This window comes from Columba livia, chromosome 17, assembly GCF_036013475.1.
Source record: "Columba livia isolate bColLiv1 breed racing homer chromosome 17, bColLiv1.pat.W.v2, whole genome shotgun sequence".
Taxonomy (NCBI): domain Eukaryota; kingdom Metazoa; phylum Chordata; class Aves; order Columbiformes; family Columbidae; genus Columba; species Columba livia.
The window spans coordinates 2,462,124-2,481,378 of NC_088618.1; the positions used below are offsets into that span (position 1 = coordinate 2,462,124).

Consider the following 19,255-nt stretch of genomic DNA (forward strand, 5'->3'; position numbering starts at 1 on the left):
CACCCCCAGCAGGACACAGGCAAGAGCCACTTCCAGCACACATTCGGCTTTCTCTGCAGAACAGCTGCTGTTCAGGGACAATCCTCACTTTTGCTTTTCCAACGAGAAGCAAAGTAGGGAAAGAAACCACATTCCAACTTTGCTTTCATTATTACTGAATAAAACTATGAAAATGAGGGCTCTCATGGAAGCCAGCGCTGAGGCTGTGTCATTAATAAAGACGCACAGCTCCAGTTAATGACTAAAACCTAACTCCCAGCCCGAGCTAATGCACAACAACCACCAAACCACTGTTGCAGCGCCCCCCCCGCCCCTCGCTTTACCCCGCCCGGCACCCTAGCGGAGGCCGCGAGGGGAAAGCTGCCGCCCCGCTTCCCAGCGAAGCTCTGCACACCCCAAGGTGCAACCGGCCGCACCACTCGACTCAGCCCGGCACTGAGGAGATCCCGCCGGACCCACCCGGTCTGCCCTCACCGCCGGTAACTCCGAGCGGCCCCGCCCCGCAGCTTCCGGTCCCCCACGCCACGCCCCCTCGCTTGCCACGCCCCGTCTCGTCTCAGCCGCCGCTCCCTGCGGCCCAGCCGCCCATGTGACGGCGCTACCGGCGGAGCGACAGCGCTCTCAGCCAATGGCCGAGCGCCGTCCCCCCCGCGTGGGCGGGTCGGGCCGGGCCCCGCCGCGCGGCCGCGGCGAAGTTCCTCAGGGCGGGCCGGGCGGCGCGGCGCGGCCGCCATGGAGGGAAATGAGCCGAGCGAACGCAGCCCCTTGCTGGGCAGCGGGGAGCGCGGGCGGGCAGCGACCAGCGCGTTCCACGGGCGGCGCTTGGCCTGCGCCGCCGTGCTGCTGGCCGAGCTGCTGGAGCGAGTGGCCTTCTACGGCATCACCTCCAACCTGGTGCTGTTCCTCAACGGGCCGCCCTACGGCTGGGAGGGGGCCCAGGCCAGCCAGGCCCTGCTGCTCTTCATGGGCATCACCTACCTGGTGTCGCCGTTCGGCGGTTGGTTGGCGGACGCCCTCCTGGGCAAGTTTGGCACCATCCTGCTGAGCATGGCGCTCTACCTGCTGGGCATGCTGGCCTTCCCCGTCATCGCCGCACCACACACCCGCCAGGGCCTCTGCGGGGACATCCCCCTGTTCCCGGTGGAGAACTGCTCCTCTCCAGCGGCCAACGCCACCGTGGCACCTTGCTCCCAGGTGGGAGCCACCCACTACTGTGCCACCGCCACCTTCATCGGACTGGTCCTCGTGGGGCTGGGCGTCGGGTCGGTCAAGGCCAACATCACCCCTTTTGGGGCGGACCAGGTCAAGTATCGTTTGGCAGCTGACAGATTGTGTGTGGGTGCTGAGGTGAACCAGGGGATGGCTGTCAGTCATTCAGAGGGGACTGCCTTGGTGGGATGGACAGCGCACCTACTGATTCACGTCTCTGGAGATGTTACGTTTCAGAGGGAATCAGATCATCCAGCTCTGTTCCCTGTGGAATGCAAGCTGTTAAGTTGTACCCCATTAGATATAATTTTGGTGTCTGTGTGGCGCCTGATTTCTTAAGACCCTTGGTTTCCTGATAGGCCAGCCTTACCTGTGGTGCCTGCAATGGCTAAGCCATCACCATCTTCAGGAGCTGGGTTGAATACTTAATAGCTATTAAGTTAATTTGACCTCAGAGCTCATCAGGTGAAATATCTGATACACATTTTAGCTTTGGCAAGGATACCATGGGCCTTCTAGAGCAGTGGTCACAGGCCTTTATCATCCTGAGATAAATGAAGGACAGAGAACAGTTTTTGATGCCTTAGATATTCTCTGTGTGCCGCAGTTTGCCCTTCAGCGATATTTTTGTGCAGGCTTATGTTGTGCCACATGACGGGTGGGAAGGTGCTCTCAACGTGATAAACGTATTACCTGGGCTGTTCTCAGAAGGACATGTCCTGTCAAATGACCTTACTCAGATCCACTTCAGTGATATCACCCATTGGGTCATCACTGCAGAACCAAGTAGCTTTACAGAAGATATTTGAGAGACAGTTCATAGTTCAGTATCAACTGGAATGTGCTGTTGCATTCATTTTTTTCCAGTCTTATGCTAAGGTAGTATGCTGATTGTGGATGTTGGTGTATAATTTCTGCTCTACAGTTGAGAATTTCAATCAATTAGATACAGAGCAGCTTTTCTAACCAAACTGTTCTTGATGACAAAGCAAGGAAAATACTGCCAATCCAGTTGTATGTCTGTTTACTGGCCCATTAAGTTCTGGTTAGTGCAGGTGACAGAAATGCCGTGAAATTCTTTGTGAGAGTTGGGATCCACCACAATATCTTTTCAAAACATACCTCTGTTCTCTGTTGTGCAGTTTACATTTATCATTCTTTGGCATTTCATATATTATAAGTTCTAGAGTTCTGGATGAAAGGCAGTATATAAATATAAAACGTTATTATAGCCTAGGATTGTGTGTCCCCAATGTATTGGTTCTGTTTAAACCAGCATAAGCCCATCAAGTGAAATAGCTTTAATATGACTTTATCTTGTAAGGTGTTTTTCAAAACTGACTGCTTATCCCCGGAACACTTTATGAACGTTAAATATAAGAGATAAATAATGACAGGAGCAGAGCAAAAGAAGAACCATTGCCAATGGAAGTGTAGCTGTTGTAGCTGGATTTTTTAACGGCTTTCCCCCCAGGATTTCACAGAAAACAGTTTTTGGCGAGGTCTGCAGATAATTCACAGTGATTTATGTAGGGTGAAGCAAAAGAAATACTCCTTTCTGGTTCATAAGAATCAGTAGAGCTCCACTGAGGACTGATTTTTTTTCTCCTTCTCTTTTTTTTTTCTGGCTTATCTATTGTTAAATATATTACAGCATACCACTTACCTTGTTGTGCAGTTTTGGGCCCTCTTGGGTGCCGTCTCCCTCCATAGGAATGTGGCAAACTGCTGGGCAGATGGAGATGTATTGCTGAGAATAAAGTCTCTCTTCCAGGGTCACATTCTTGGGAGGTCAGAACACAATGCAAACATGTTCTGGCTGGACATGTGCTGATAAGATTTGTCCTCTTTCCCTTAAATACCAAACAAAGGAAAATATGAATTTTATGTTGTGTACTTTAACTGACATGAACCACCTTTCAGATATTGTGAAGTACATTTTGTTGCAGATTTCTTTAAAATTACCATGTACATTTTTCTGATTTAACAGATGATCTATAATTTGTGTGGAGGACTCAAATATAATGAGGGGGGCTTTTAATTTAGAAGAAAATAATCACTTGGTGGAAATCTGGAAACTAAATTCCTATATGTATTTTCATCTGAGGTTGCAAAGATATAGTTTCTTAATTTCTGTTAAATGGATGATTTTAGAAATGCTGTTACAAGTAACCAAGTAGATTTAGTATAGAGTAACTTCTGCCAGTCAGCTTAGCAAAAAACCAGTTACTACAAGCCAGGTATAGAGCAGCTTTACTTAACCGTGGTTATAAATAAGGGCCGTTTTTCTAGAAGTTGGAGATTCACCCGTCGTACAGATCTAAATCTGAACCGAAGGTTCTCAGAACACTGTTCACCATCATGTGATGTGTACAACCTGGCACTTTCCAGTTCCCCTTTCAAGAGCGAGTGTTTTGCGGTCACTTCCTGTGCTCTCTAGCAGTTTGTGACTTTCTGTTGTTAGGAAACAATCTGACTGTCCCTCATTATTGTGAAAGCTGGTTTAATTTCAGCGTGGGAGCCAAAATTAGTAGTAGATCACTGATCTAGTATCAGCTATAATCATTTTTCTGATTGTACATGAACCTGTTTTGGGGTTATGGTGATTAGACATGCGAGTTTTAACCCACGGTATTATGTTCTTTTTGAATTGCCATCTTACTAATTAGATCTATCAGCCCAAAACCTGCCAAAAATCTTCTAGATTTGCTAAAACCGTTGTTACAGTAGCATGGCCAGAGGCAGGGTGCTATTGGAAACTGCTGGCGTAAAGTTACCATTAGAGTGATTTTCAACCTTTATTTATTTGTAGAACTGAGATTTTCCAGCCTCTGGGGGAAGGACGGGGGATCACATAGAAAGAATTGACGGTCACTAACTGCAAGTTACTTTGTTGCCGTTGTTGAACTTCTTAGGAAACCACGGGCATCCAAGACTCTGCAGACTTCAGATTGAAAACCGAAGTTGTGGCGTTCACATGGGCAGTACTCGTTTGTTTCTGACAGAGACAGATATGACATGAGTGAGAGGAAACAGCCTTTAAATTTTAGTATAAAACTTTGAAATGATTTAGCAGCTGAGTAGTACTGTGCAGCTCTGTCACCGAGCTCTCTGCAGATGCTCCCAAAGAATAACTGGTGTCTGTAGTGCTGGAATTCTGGTCAGAATTATGGACATTTGACTGTGGGAAACCGTTGCCATTGCACTTTCTTTTGTGGGCTGAGGGCGAACTTCTGTGTTTTCATCCTTGCTCTGTGGTGTGGCTGCCCACATAGTTGGCTGAGATAAGTTCGGGGGTTTTTGTTACGTTGGTCACTTGTGACTGTCAGTTGATTGCACCAACAAATGAAAACAGCTTATGCCAGTAACTTTTAAATAACCTTTTTCCATTTCTGTGAGTCAGATAGGTCATAGCTGCGGATCTGTCGTGATGTGAGGAGAGAGAGGGGGAACATAATGACATACTGGAACTCTGAAATGTTGGGGTTTAGGAAATGCTGGAGGTCATGAGCAGATGGTGTCAGATGTCACTGTGGAATGCTGGGCACCAGACAGGCACTCACTGGGGCAAAAATAAGAATCTGTGTGGAGAACCACAGCTTTGAAACCGACCTGGCTGTACTGGGAAATGACTTTGTGACAAAGCAAGGCATCTAAACACAAGAACCATGGACAAGCAATGATGTTGGTATAGATGGCTGGCTCTTTACAGAAAAATCAGGACAATCTAATACAATCTTAATATTTGAGCAGTGTAATATTTTTAGTCCCAAGCCGTACAGACTGCTTGGGTTAGTACTTGGGTCATCTCCTAAGGAAGATGTTGGTGTTGAAAAATCCAGGGGAGGGCTAATTCAGCAAGTGATCATCTTTGTTCTAAGTCAGAATGAGGTCTCAGAGTTGGAAGTTGCCCTTGGTCAGGTATTTGTGATTGACTTCTCATCAGGTGTTGTAGCTAAAGATCTAGTTACTCTTTGCTATAGTTGCATTTAAAATTTTGCTTTAATTGTAAGATGTTAACCATGTATCGTAAATGACTTTAGGGAGTTGTAGTGCAGAGTTACACATCTGGCGTGTCCTCTGCTCCAAGCGGCTGTAAATAACCTAATGATTACACAATTCCCATAACATAGTGTTCCCGGCACTCAGGATTCTTTATCATGAAAACTGTGGTTGTAATTACATCTCATCTCACCAAAATCAGTCTGATGTAAGTGTTTTGCATTGGAAATTTTGATTTTGAGAACTGTTCCTTTACTGGTTTGTAATCCAGTGCTGTGTAGGTCCCAGTTATGGAACTCAAGAGTGTCACTGTGCTGCTCTTTCTGCATTTGGATTAACTGTATGTATAGATGATGATCACAGTTAGCAGATATAGATATAGATCACAGTTAGCAGATATCTCAAGAAAAACACCTTGTGAACTGTAGAAAAATCAAGTGTTAGGGTAGATTTTCTTTCCAACAGTTGAACTAGATGTCTTGAAAGTAGCCAGAGTATTTTATTTCCTCTTTGGAGACCCACCTGAAAGCGGCAGCGTTGACGTGTGGCCAATGACCGACAAGGCAGCTGTGGCCACAATGCTTAGAGTTGCTCATTTCCCTCAATTTTTTTTGGGTGGGGGTTTTCAGTGGGAGTTTTTTGTGTAGCTTTTGGGGAGTTTTGATGAGGTTTTGGGAGTTTTTGGGTTTGTTTTTAATTAGAATTTGCCCTGTAGTTTAAAAGAGGAAAATGCAGGGTAACTGGGATGCTCCTTGTAGGGTCATGATGTATTTGTCTTGAAGTAGAAGCACTAAAGGATTGTTCCTTAGTGTTCTTGGCGAATGATATGCTGTCCCATTTAGTGGGGAAAACAGCTGTGTAAGGTTTGACAATGCAGAACAGGGAACTGGAGACTCAGGGCTGGATATTACACAGTAGGAGGTGATCTAAATAAGTGACAGCTGTCAAAGTGCTAAATTCTGTGGAAAATGTCTGAATCTGAGCTCATCTGTTACACAGTGTTACCTAGAGCAAATAAATTGTGTGTATTAGATACTTGGTAATGTTCATTCAAGTCAGGGCACCTTTGAAACAGTTTTACTACAGTGGTATTTTTCAGCATTGCACTCTAGCCACGGCATTGCGCTCATATTGTTTGTATTTTCCTGTTGTAAGGAGTTTGACTAAACCATAGTAAACAGACCTTGCTCTATGACTTTTTTTATCCTTATCTTGGTCTTGTAGAAGGTCACAGAGAGAATGGGGTAGCTCAGGAAGGTGTCATTTCATCCAATACCATGCTAAGCCCAAACCACTTATTTCACTATGACTCTAAATTAAACTCTTCAGTGCGTTGAACTTGACTGAATTTTAATAAGCAGGCTTAATTTTCTTCAGATATTCAGTGACTTGGTTTTAATCTTTTCCAGGTTAAAGATCGGGGTCCAGAAGCCACAAGAAGATTTTTTAATTGGTTTTATTGGAGCATTAATTTGGGAGCTATTCTCTCTCTGGGAGGCATTGCGTACATTCAACAGAATGTGAGCTTTGTTGTTGGATATAGCATCCCAACGGTTTGCATTGGGATTTCCTTCATGGTTTTCTTATGCGGTCAGAGTTTCTTCATCACCAAACCGCCTGACGGGAGTGCCTTCACAGACATGTTTAAAATCCTCGCGTATTCTTGTTGCTCAAGAAAGAGACATGTGGAACGATCAGCTCAGAGGTTTGTAAAGAGCTCTTTTGTATAGTCTGAACTCAGTGAATCAGCCGAAGAGTTGCAACTAGAAGTTCAAACTAGCTGGTAGGAAGTCACACTAGAGAACAAACTAGAATAAGCAGTTTTGCTTTGAGAACCAGAATGGGAAAATTGGAGTGCAGGAGATAGAGGGTGAAATAGAGGCATGTTTTGAGATCACTGGATCTCCAGGCTGCAAGATCAAGTCTGCTGTTTGCAATTCAATGCTGTGTCTTGCCAGTGAAGAGTTTCTGAAAGTGTAATGTAACCCAAGTACGATGCTTTTAAGCATCAGTTAACTTTCCTCCCTGCTTATATATGTTTATGGGACGTCTTCTAATTTGAAAATGCTATCATCTGCGTTTAACGTTGCGAGGGGCCTGATGAGCAGCTGAAATGTGTACTAGCTTTTTGCTTTCCAAGTGGTCACTCCACTTTTAAGAGATGCCCATGGAATCGTGGTGGCTGAATCTAGACACTGATCAGAGGGATATCAGGTGCCTCCTCTGCAACAGGCTTTCATGTATTCAGATTGCAAAACTATTCAATGAATTAGAATAACCTGTATTTTGTGATACTCTTTCTTAATTTCTGCAAATTGCAGTGCCGGTTGTTTATGCATGGTGGGGAGAAGATGGGAAATAAGGAAACCTTTGTAATGCAAGTTTTCAGCTTGTGCTTTCATCTGCTGATGGTCCATTCTGGCCTAGTTGTTTTGCTGTAACTTATATAGCTTCTTTTGGAAATGCATGAGCTTTTTATAATGAAAGGAAGTGTCACAAGATTGCCCATTATGTCAGTTTTTGCTGTTGTTGGACTAAACCTTTCAAATTCTTTTCTAAAGCGAAGGCCAAGGAGTCCTTCAGCAGCCTCGCAAGCAAAGCCTGTTTGAGATGGCCAAGCTGTCCCGTGGGGGCCCATTCAGAGAAGATAAAGTAGAAGATGTGAAAGCTCTCGTCAAGATTATCCCTGTCTTTTTGGCTTTAATACCTTACTGGACAGTGTATTTTCAGGTGAGTAGTTCCAAATGGTTACATTTTTATTTTATGTGTCTAAAAACCATGATTTCTAGTGTAAGAGCCATAACTTCCTCTTCTCCCAGTTGGACTTGAAAGGTCTCGGGGCTTTAGCTCTGCAGTTCTGAGCCTGTGTTATAAATCTTAACTCATTTTGGAAAATTACCCCCCAGAGCAGTTACCTGGAGGAAACACACAGAAGCTGTTGGGGGGAAACTGTTCTATAGGTTTACTTACAGTTTGCATTCAGTAGCTGTGACCCTAGAGAAGATGAATATTGAAGTGGATTTTTCAGAGTTCTGGTATGGACAGTTCGACTTGTTTAGCACCCGTGTGTTCAATAATGTTAACTACTTGTCTTTCACACACCTGGGGTTGCATTTCAGCAATCATTTTAATAATACTATGTTTGCAAAAATAATACTGCATGATGGTAGCTGCTTCTGAATTTGTCTGTTTGCTGCATAAAATTGTGGTGGAAAGCTGTATTAGCTTACCAGTATGCCAGAGCATGTCAGCTCATCTCATCTCACACTTTTCTGGGGGCTCTTTCATAAATACGAAACTTACCCTGACACTGAAAGATGAAAAGTGGCTACTAAGAATACTTTCAAATAATATTTTGGCTTAATAGTGAGAAAGAAAATAAGTCATTAAAGTGATAGTTGAAACCAACAGTTGTACAAATTAACATATCTTAAATATTGCGCTCTGTTTCATCATGCAGTTGATTCAGACTGGTCAGGGCAAGAGATCTGGGTTTCATTTTAATTAATTCCTTTCTGGTTCTTCTGTCTTAGTGACATAAATTAGGATAGCAAATATGTTTGGGGCAAAACTATGCAGAAATTGTTTATAAAGTCACTTGAATGATTCTTTGTGCTTTAAGTAAAAGCAAATGTAAGGGTTAAAAAACCTTGCAATGTTCTATCAATAATTCTTTTTGGTTTGCTATATTAGCACTTCATCTCTGGTATAATCTTTGTTAATTATTAAAAATGTAAAAATATTGTGTTCCCAGTACTCCTTGTCCAAGTAATATCAACTCATCTTTCCTCATGCTAGATGCAGACAACGTATGTATTGCAAAGTCTCCATCTGAAAATTCCCGAAATATCAAATGACACCAACTCTATTCATACGGTAAGCAGGGCAAAACAAACAAAAAGCATGTTTTCTTTAGTTGAAATCAAAAACTGAACCTGCATCAAAACCACATATATCAAGCAGTTCCTGTATCATGGGTCAAAGGGTCGGCATGATGCATAGTACAGTATCACACTGTTCAAACCAGGACATTTTTATATATCTTCACACACTCTTAGTTTTCTTTGTGCCTTATTTTGGATCTCAGCATCTTGTGAAAAATATCTTTTCCTTTGCAAAATAATAGAACAAATGAACCTGTAAATCTGAACTCGCTAACTGAAGTCATCTGGCCTCTCAGTTTCCAGCAGCCTGGCTGACTATGTTTGATGCAGTGCTTATTCTTATCCTAATACCCTTAAAAGATAAATTGGTGGACCCAATTTTGAAGAGGAACGGCCTGCTCCCTTCCTCGCTGAAGAGGATTGCCGTTGGAATGTTCTTTGTGATGTGCTCTGCGTTTGCTGCAGGTAAGAACCAGTCTGACTTCCAGCTATTAAAAAGTGAAATTTCACCTAAAATCCTTTCCCTTTATCTGAAATAATGAATTTAGATTATGGCTGACCAAGAGTTTCCTCCCACTTTAGGTTTTTTGTCCTCTACCTTAATGTTTGGGAATTACTGTAGTGTAAACTAACTTAGCTATAGCATGAAAGGAAAAAATGGCAGCTGTGTTGGAAACATAAATCAGCTGCTTTGAGATGACTGGAAGCTGTTAAGCACTGCTGGTGTGGAACTGAACACCTCTGAGCAGTGCGTCATGGAACCCAGAGCCTTCACACAGCATCACTGCCGTGAACATATTGGTCAAGCATTATAGCATTAAATACATTAATTTCAGCACTTGTAATCTCCTATATTTTAGAGAGGAGGACACTTTATACGGCTATTAGGATTTCTCTCAATGAGAGAGATAATTAGGCCTTATTAGGCCTTATTAGGCCAAGGTCATTTTGTACGTGGTCAAATAAAGTTCTTAAAGCAAAGTCATTTAAGCTTAAACCAGGTCTGTTTCTCTGATTGTGTGTTACTTAGGACACTGCTACCAGCAGAAGAAGATGATGTAAAACAATTAAATGTCAGCTCTTTAAATAGAACCTGCTGGCTCACATAGAAGTGAATTCAACAGCAGCAATATCTGTCTTTATTACTACTGGGGAAAACAACATCTCAAGCTGAGTTGGGAAACGGTTTCATAGAGCAGAAGGCTTTAAAAAAGTCTTAAAAATGTCACATGCCTTCTTGTTTTCTATTCAGCTACAAGTGTAACGCATTATTTTGTTCCACCGTAGACACTGAGAAGGTGAATTCTTTGGGTGATTATCTGCAACCTGGTTGGAAAGTTTGTCCTTTTGGAGTAACTTTACATCCCTTCATCATCATGTGAATTTAAGAACTTCCGTTGCAACAAATTTGGGGCATAGGAAACTGTTTATTTCTAGCAAGAGGGGAAGCTGCTGTTGGTTTATATGTTTCAGAAAATGTTTATTTTCTCATTAAATAATATTTAAAGAAGCCACATTTTAATATTCTTAAAATACAACATCACTGTCAACCATTTCTGCCCCAGAGAGAGATACAGATTAAAATCATAAATGCATGAAGATGTTAATATCTTAACTTTCAGTCTTGGAAGTATCTTAATGATTTGTTTGGGCCGTATTTCCATTTTAACTCCTTTCTCAGAGGTCCTTCCTGGGTGAAGCAGGGAGTTTGATTAACTGTTAGCTATTCTGTGAATTTTATGTAACAATAAGGCAAATCCTTTAATCTGGGCAACTTCAGCAAAACCGCTACAGCATTATTTGATATTCACTTTCTACTCTAAACTGTTGTGTTGAGCAAGCTAAAAATGGTTATATTTTACAATATGATGTCTATTTTTCATTCTACATGAAGTACTTTCTATGCAGTGTGTTGCTTGTAAATCAAGCTGTAATGAGCTTTTGGATCTCCTGAGATTATAAGTGTCATATAAATGTCATGATCATATTCCTAGAGGGTTTTCATAATTCTGCAGCCATTTCAATAAGAAAAATGGTCTGTAGTTTGTTAGTACTGTGGTGGCAGATGCAATGGTTCAACACTGCAAAGTAGTAGTTTGTGAAAATCAGATTGTCTTTAAAGAAACCAAAACCATTTTTTGGATGAGAAACCTCTGGGCTCATCCATCTGGAAAAGGGTTAGGTGTTTGTATCACTGTTGCTACTGAATACGAATAGAATCACTATTTCTATTGCAGAAGAACTCTGTGTCTTGATATAACAATAGCAAAAGTAGTCTGAAATGCTTTATGTTAGGAGATAAGTAGTACATAGTCCTGGTTTATAATTTATAATTGCAATGCAGGACTGAATCCTAATTTAATTCTTAACATGAAGAAGCAATGTTTGTATCTTAGATCAATCTTTTTTCCCCTCCCTTTCCATGTAGGAATTCTGGAAAGCAACAGATTGAAAATTGTGAAGGTGAAAACAATTAATCAGACAATCGGGAACGTTACATACCATGCCGCAGATTTGCCGATATGGTGGCAGATTCCTCAATACGTGCTGATCGGATTCAGTGAAATATTTGCAAGTATAGCAGGTATGAGTCTTCGTGTGTTTTAAATCTGCTTTCATATCGATCATTAATGATGGATTCTTAGAAAAAGAAAAAAAACATCATTAGAAAGATTTATCACCAGTTTAAATTCATGTTACTTGAGTTTTTACATCTCTGAAATAAGAAGTTATGTGACTCTCAATCCAGCTCCCTCAGCCTTTCCTCACGCGGGAGATGCTCCACTCCCTCCAGCATCTTGGTGGCTGCGCTGGACTCTCTCCAGCAGTTCCCTGTCCTGCTGGAACTGAGGGGCCACAACTGGACACAATATTCCAGATGTGGTCTCCCCAGGGCAGAGCAGAGGGGCAGGAGAACCTCTCTGACCTACTGACCACCCCCTTCTAACCCACCCCAGGTACCATTGGCTTCCTGGCCACAAGGGCCCAGTGCTGGCTCATGGTCACCCTGCTGTCCCCAGGACCCCCAGGTCCCTTTCCCCTACGCTGCTCTTATATTCTTATTTTCTGTTCTGTTTCGTAGACATGCAGGGCTCACGCACAGGAGGAAAGCAAAGGCAGGTTATCTGCTGGCACTGGGTGTGCCTGCCACTGGTTTACTGTGACTAAACAAGGGCAATGCAATTGTGAATCTCTTAGCACAGTGTTTGCAGATCTAGAGCTTGGGAGCGATGCTCAGTTACCAGTAACAGGAACCTTTCCTGATCGTAGCAGTAGCTATTCTAATACTACTTAAATAGAATTACAAAGCCACCTGGTGCAATATATTGGAACTCCTCCAGTGACTTGATTTAAAAGTCATTTAGTATTTGCTTAACTAGAGTTAATAACACTTTGAAATACTGTTTCAGAATATTGAACTTTGAAGATCATCCATTCAGCTCTTTTTCTTCAATTCCTGTGACAGAATTTCCTGGTTTCGTTTCCCTGGCAGGAGGTTACTTTCATTCCTCACTCTGGGCAGGCCCAGTGGGTTAAATGCGATTCTCTAGCTCTGTGAGATCTCGCTGGCCGCAGCCCCAGCTGTCACACGGCCCATTTGTTCCCCTCTTAGTGGAACACAGAACTTTACTGCATCAGGTTTCTGGTTACATGTGTTCTCCTGTCATCGCAGCTGTCAGGGAATAAAACAAGGTGGCAAGTCCTTCAGTTGATCTGCTTCAATAAGCAGCTCGTAAGATGTGGAGAGCGTTCATTGTCTTTAAAGCACACCAAGACCCACGATGCTAAACATTTTAGATTCTGCAATGGGAAGGATGCTTTAGCAGAGCAGTCGATATCTGTCCTTTGCTGGAGGACCTACCTGCGCGGTCACCGCTGTCCTGGATCACGGTACATTTATTACGTGGGAACAGTGGCCGTCACAAATCTACCACATGGAAATCTGAAAATGGAAGTCTTGCTTAGTCGAGTTACTCAGCTAAACAGATGACTTACCAGCAATGCAAGTGTTCACGCAAAACCAAATACCTTTCTTTCCTGTTACGCATTCCTGTTTCTCTGTCAGGCGCCGTTTCTAGTTTATAGGTGTTTGCAAGGAACAAATAACAAACCTCTCTGCAGCTTGTGGAAAGGTCAAGGGCTTGATGCATTCTCTGTTGAACTCCAAACCAAGGATTGTTTTTTTCGGCTGCTTTAGTGGACTTCACGAGAAGCAAAGTACACGATTCTTACGTGAATACCCTGCTGTTCCGCACTTGCTGAGTCTCTGCCAACAGCTTTAGAACTTCAAAAACTGTTGGTCAATGTTAGGAAAAATGCAAATGCTTCTCCTCCTTTGAACCAGAAATTCTATGCAGAACTTAATTGCTTTGTGTATTACACTTTAATTTGTTTTGTTTTACAAAGCTTTTTTTTTCCTGCCTTCTGAATGTTAATCTAAACTGAATTCTTATTATCTTTAAGAAGGCTTCTCAAGACCTAATGGAGTATACTTCACTAATTTGCTATTAAAACTTGATAAAGGCATCTATTGTGCTATGAAATTCAGATTTAAATTAAGTGAAGTGTTAATGGTTACAAAACTATAGTGATTTGGAAGGGTTTCTTGTGAACAAAAAGCGACTGTATATCATAAGAGCAGAGACATGTTTGTTTTTTGTTTACTGCAAAACTAAGCATATTCTTATTAAGCCACATTAGTTACACTCGAGGTACCTTTAAAAAGATGACACACATTGCATTAATCTTTTGTATTATTCTGTCAATCCTCTCAAAGCCACCTCATTTAACCGGCCATTGTAATCTCACATGACAACACCAACTAGAAGGTTTCATTTCCAAACTGCTCATTTGAGGTAGCATGAAATCGTTATCAATGGCTGCCAGCAGGCAAAACCATCTCTGAAGGCAAAGATTTTATATTCCTTGTGCTAAATTAAATATTAGGGTTGCCGGAAACATTATTCAAGTTTAGAAGCATGCCTTGTTTTGTTGCAAAAGCGCATAGTGTTGCACCCATTTTGGTTTTTGATTTTAGTCTTAGGATCTTTTTCCAGCAGGACCACTCGCATCCAGTAGAGCTGTGAAATGGACAGGAGAGTATCCTTCCATGTCACATATTTGAGCTTAACTTGGACAGAACGTACAAAAGCCTGGTGACCAAAATGCAGCTGATACGCTGGAGGCTTGTGGCAACTATAACTTAACAAGAGGTTAAGAAGCAAGTTAATGTATCCTGAGAGTACTCTATTTTTTTCTTCCTTTTAGTAAGATTGGCCAGATAAATACTCCTTGAAAAACCTGAACTGTTTTATTAGTGGCAAAGGCTAGAAAGAAAAAGACATTTTTAATTTTGGAAATAAATGTAATTTTGCCCCTCCCCGTTTGCAGGTCTCCCTGCAGCCATGCTCTGCTTACGGTTTAAATTGACAGCAGCTCCCCCAGCCCAGTGGCACCAAAAACGTTTAGTTCAGTTCCCTTCTAGAATCACAAGCGGGTCGCTGGTGGCTCATTCTGAAGTGTTTTGGGATGGAAGGGAGGAGCGGGCGCTGGTTATCAGCGGTGTCTGGGGTGGCGCTGCAGGATGCCGCTGCGGCAGCGACAATAGAGTTCTGGTTCTCTGACAAGAACAAAGTTGCTCCCTCGCAACAGGCAAATTGACCTTTCTGGCTTGGAGCGTTAGCCCTGCTATTGAAAAGAAACACCAGTGCATTTCTAGCAAAAGTCAAATAGCAATAACGGTGAAAATAAAGCACGCCTTTGTTATGCAAGACATAAGAGCTGTGTCATTTGCAGGTCTATAATGTTCTCTTTGCCAAGAAAAATGTTAGATGAGGTAACATTAATTTTCAGTATGAAGTAGACTGTTTTGAAACAAGTGTTTCAGCTGTCAGAGGAAAAGCTCTGCTAAGAATGTATTTGACTGTCTCTCGTGAATAATCCCATTTGATTTTTGACAGGAGTATTATTCTAAAAAAGCAGAGTTAATCACGGCATTAGTCTTTGCAAGGCAGAGCCCAATTCAGTGTGTTCTGTCAGTACTAAAATTCAGTAGCACAGATTTTCAAATTGATGCCACTGATATGTTTTATCGGTTGAAATTTGAGTAAGGATATTTTAAAGTTGAAGTCCTGCTTCTACAAGCCTTAAAAAGAACAGGCCAGCAAGCCGAAACCAGAACAAACTAATGTTATTTCTTACCTCTTCCAATAGCATTTTTTTTCTCTTTTAATACAGGTCTAGAATTTGCGTATTCAGCTGCTCCCAAATCCATGCAGAGTGCTATCATGGGGCTGTTTTTTTTCTTTTCGGGGATTGGCTCATTTGTTGGCTCTGGATTGTTGGCACTGGTGTCTATTAAAGAAATTGGCTGGATGAGTAATCACACAGATTTTGGTAAGTCATTTTCAGTATATTCGTGGTTTGTAAGGTAGAAGGCTTCCTTCAGAAGCAGCGGAACATCAGGCATGGGGAGCTGTTGAGTCTGAGCACCGTTGTTATTTTAAATACATCAATTTGTCTACTGTGTTGTTAAAGACCAAGCTGCATCCTGGATGTAAGTGTGCAGTAAAGTGACTATGCAAGGGATATATTGCCCTCAGGAAAGCAGGGGAGACACAGGGAGTATTTTGCCTCTGTAAGGCCTGTCAGCTACCTGCTCAGCTGTGACTGCATTTCATCACTAGAAATGACTTGTAAATCTTTGTATTTTAGTAAAAACTATTTAAATTATGTGTAGAAGAAGAATATATTTGCTGTAAAGTACTGAAATTACTTTCTGCAGTTATGGGGAGTTAAATGTCCCCATCTCTCTTGATCATTCAGCTTCCTAGTTTCAAGAGACTTCATTGGAATTACCATGAGTTAATTCTGCATTTCTGTCTGCTGGCTATTTATACTCTTAAAGAGTCCAATGTATCATCTGCTCTGGATTGCCAGTTGAAGCTAAAAATAATTATTGGCACTGCTAGGTGGCACCTTGGGAATTTCAGAAAATCATACCGTCATCAATGAGCTAATTAGTTCCAACAGAAGGAGTGTGAAGAGTTCTTAATTTGTTATGAGGGAATTTGCCATTTAAGCTTGATTTGTATGCTACCAAACAGCGGTGTTGTCTGGAACAGTACATGTGCCACAAATTGTTGTCTTTAGTTTTAAAGTTGTTCTTTAAAAAACTGCACAAGATGACAGGCAGCCTTAACTTCATGGACGTGTCCTCACCACGTGAAAATCTGATCACCTTGAGACTTTTTCCCCCCCAGTTAGTTTCAAAATCAGCAAAGCATCTTTTTCCGCAATTCTCTATAGAGATAATTCAGTTAATAAGAGCTCAGTGGGAAGATAATAATTTAATACAAATTACATTTATGTGATATTTTCTTCGGTCTTCTAGGGTGGGAATTGTAAGGAATCGTTTTTATGAATGAATTGGATTTTTTCCTTAGATGCTTGGTAATACCCATAAGCATGGGCACCAAGTGTCTGCGGTTTGTGGTAACCGCTTCCAAAATCTGCTCAGCAAATTCCCTCTGCTGGCACTCGCGTGTTGGTTCCTGCCACTGCTATTTGCCTGACAAAACCTGAGATTTCCTGGGTTTAATATCCCATCTCATAAAGGATAATTACTATTCTTTATAAACGTCTGTTCTTCAAATGGAGATTCCCATGTATATTGTATTTTAAATGTCAAGGAAAAACTCCTTTTACTTTTATTGCATTTTATTATAAGTTCATTTAATTGAATCTTAAGTTTCAGTAATTAAAAGTAATTGAATCTCAACATTTATAGGCGTGCTGCATGCACAGCTTGTTAGGATCGATGTATACTTCACAATTGCTACTCTCTCTAACCTTTTTGATAATCATAATGGTCCAATTGGCTGTGGCTCATGTGGCATGTTGGAAATGAGCCACAATATATTGTTCTTGGAAGTACAGCAATAGTTAGTGCTCATTTCTTAATAGAGGAATAATGTTTTAGCAATGAGCTTTCCTAATTTAACATTATTTAATGTGGTATGAATCACTAATTTATAACAACTTTGAGGGAGTGTTGAAGGTGAACTGAACCAAAAAGAAACCACATACGGTTTAATGAATTCTAAGCGTTACTCCAAAAGCAGGCTCAGAGAAAACCTCAGTAATTGCTTTCCTTGTATCTACAGAGTTGCCAAACTTTTTCTTCAGTAGCATTTGGGTTTTGACTCTCTTGGTTTCCTCTTTGCCTTAGCGAGAAGGGCATTCCAGGCCTCCAGAAGGACCATCCAGCACTAAGCAGGGCTGAAAAGCCTGCTGGAGGGGACTCTCGTATATACAGTACCAAAACCATCAAAATCATACTTTTACCTGTTTCAATTAAGCTGTAAAACATAAGAGACTTTATTATTTTTTCCATGACTAAAGCCTTATCACTTCACTGTATTCTCCAGGCTCCTTAAAAGCATATCTAGTGAAGATGGTAAAGGCTTTAAATTACTGGCTTTTATGAGCATAGCTCGAATGCTGCATTGCACTGGGAGCTTTTTTGTATCATCTTTATTAATGTTGATTTTTTTTTCTCCCCAATCCTTTCTAGGCAATATTAACGGCTGCCAATTAAACTATTATTTCTTTTTGCTGGCCGCTATCCAAGGAGCAACCCTCTTGCTTTTCCTTATTGTTTCTGTGAAATACGATCATCAGAAATCCAAGGTTCACGAAGCGGCTGCCAACGGGAGGATCTGAGCGCGGTTCCAGAGCAGCCGTCAGTCGAGCAGCGCGCAGGGACGCGCCGGCGCACCCGGAGCCTGCGCCATCCCGTGTTCTCTCTGGTGAGACTCTTTCTAGACTTGCATGTTCCAAGAGCTCTTGCCCCCTCGCTCGTGTAACACAGGTAAGTGCCTTATGTTGGTGGGGTCGGTTCTTGCACTACGTCCTGGCACGGGAGGACAAACCCAAACCTCGGAAGCATGTTAACTCGAGGCATTCGAGTTGCTCCTTGTGAATCGTGAGACGTTTACTTACGTCTTGCAAGTTGGGATGCTTATGCTTGGAAATGGAGTGTAACAAGTGACATGGGACATGATTGTTCTGACTGAAAAACTCTGCTTAGTGAAGAGCAGAGAGGAACACTCAACGCGCTCCAGCCTACGTGGAGGACACAGGAAAGAAAACATTCTACAGAAACCTCAAGTAGTGGTTACAAGAATAAATGTTCAGTCCTGAGGGTCATCGTTGGGGGAGAAACAGAGACAAATTAGCCCCTATTAAAAAGAAATGTGGTATTTTAATTGACCTTTCACTGACAGTGTCTCAAGGATTGAAGTCCAAACTTGCAGTCAGGAGTATCCAATACCGAAGACTGAATTATGTGTCACAGGAGCTTGTCCTGTAGCTGCTGTAAGTTGTGGTGCACAATGAACGCTTGTTGGGACTGAAATGGTTTTACTTCAGAGATGTTTTAATTTTGAAGCTGCATTGGATGAAACATAGATCATTTGACAAAGCACCGCTCAGCCTAACGCTGTTACTTCCCTAAGGAATATTCTAAATATTTGCAGAAAGCAAAGTGAATTCCCAGCCGATGAATGCGCAATAACTATTTAGAAGCCTTTCAGCCAGTTCCTTCAGTCTTTTGTCTTACTTCTAGCTAACGTGCTGCAGGGGTTGGATCTTTCAGCAACACATTCCTATAGCAGAGCAAGTGGGTTTATGTTCAGCCTCTTGAATTTTAATGATTCTAACAACTGTACTTAAGATTGCCTGTAGACTGGTGTGGAAGATGCAAGGAATTATGCAGAAAGAAAGAAATTAAAAACTCAACTTTTTATTAATGTGTTGAATTTTTATAGTTTCCTTTGTCTGCATTTACATTGTTAAAATGTCCTTCTTTTGTACATGGACATCTTTTAAATGAGTTTACAAAATAAAATGAACTTCCATGCTGTGACTTTTGACTCTTTGTTTCTAGGCGAATAAAATTATACTACAAATATTTTGTTCCGTAGCCTCTATTTCCTAAATATATAGTGGAATCCTATTAGATTTCTAGAGCTGGGTCTGCTGATTATAGTTCAAACTGACTTCAATGAAGAATGGAGGATAATCTATGGATTACCAAAGCAACTCGGTGTCTAACAGCAACTGGATAGGCAAGCTTCAGTAAAACTTTGGTAAAACTA

The 19,255-nt window shown here is 41.7% G+C and overlaps 1 protein-coding gene and 1 long non-coding RNA gene across 2 annotated transcripts; one reads left to right on the top strand and one right to left on the bottom strand.

The window, feature by feature from the left end:
* Positions 1 to 659: 659 nt before the first annotated feature.
* Positions 660 to 19,023, top strand: SLC15A4 (solute carrier family 15 member 4). The gene is made up of 8 exons (XM_005498275.4): positions 660 to 1,302; positions 6,621 to 6,916; positions 7,773 to 7,941; positions 9,010 to 9,087; positions 9,392 to 9,560; positions 11,524 to 11,679; positions 15,333 to 15,491; positions 17,671 to 19,023. The coding sequence occupies exons 1-8, from the start codon at positions 733 to 735 to the stop codon at positions 17,817 to 17,819; spliced, it is 1,746 nt and encodes a 581-aa protein (XP_005498332.2). The 5' UTR covers positions 660 to 732; the 3' UTR covers positions 17,820 to 19,023.
* LOC110358107 (uncharacterized) lies at positions 11,598 to 15,366 on the bottom strand. Its single transcript, XR_002412222.2, has 2 exons — positions 12,958 to 15,366; positions 11,598 to 11,735 (listed from the first exon to the last, which is right to left on the bottom strand). It is a non-coding gene; the product is annotated as an uncharacterized LOC110358107 (long non-coding RNA).
* Positions 19,024 to 19,255: the final 232 nt, after the last annotated feature.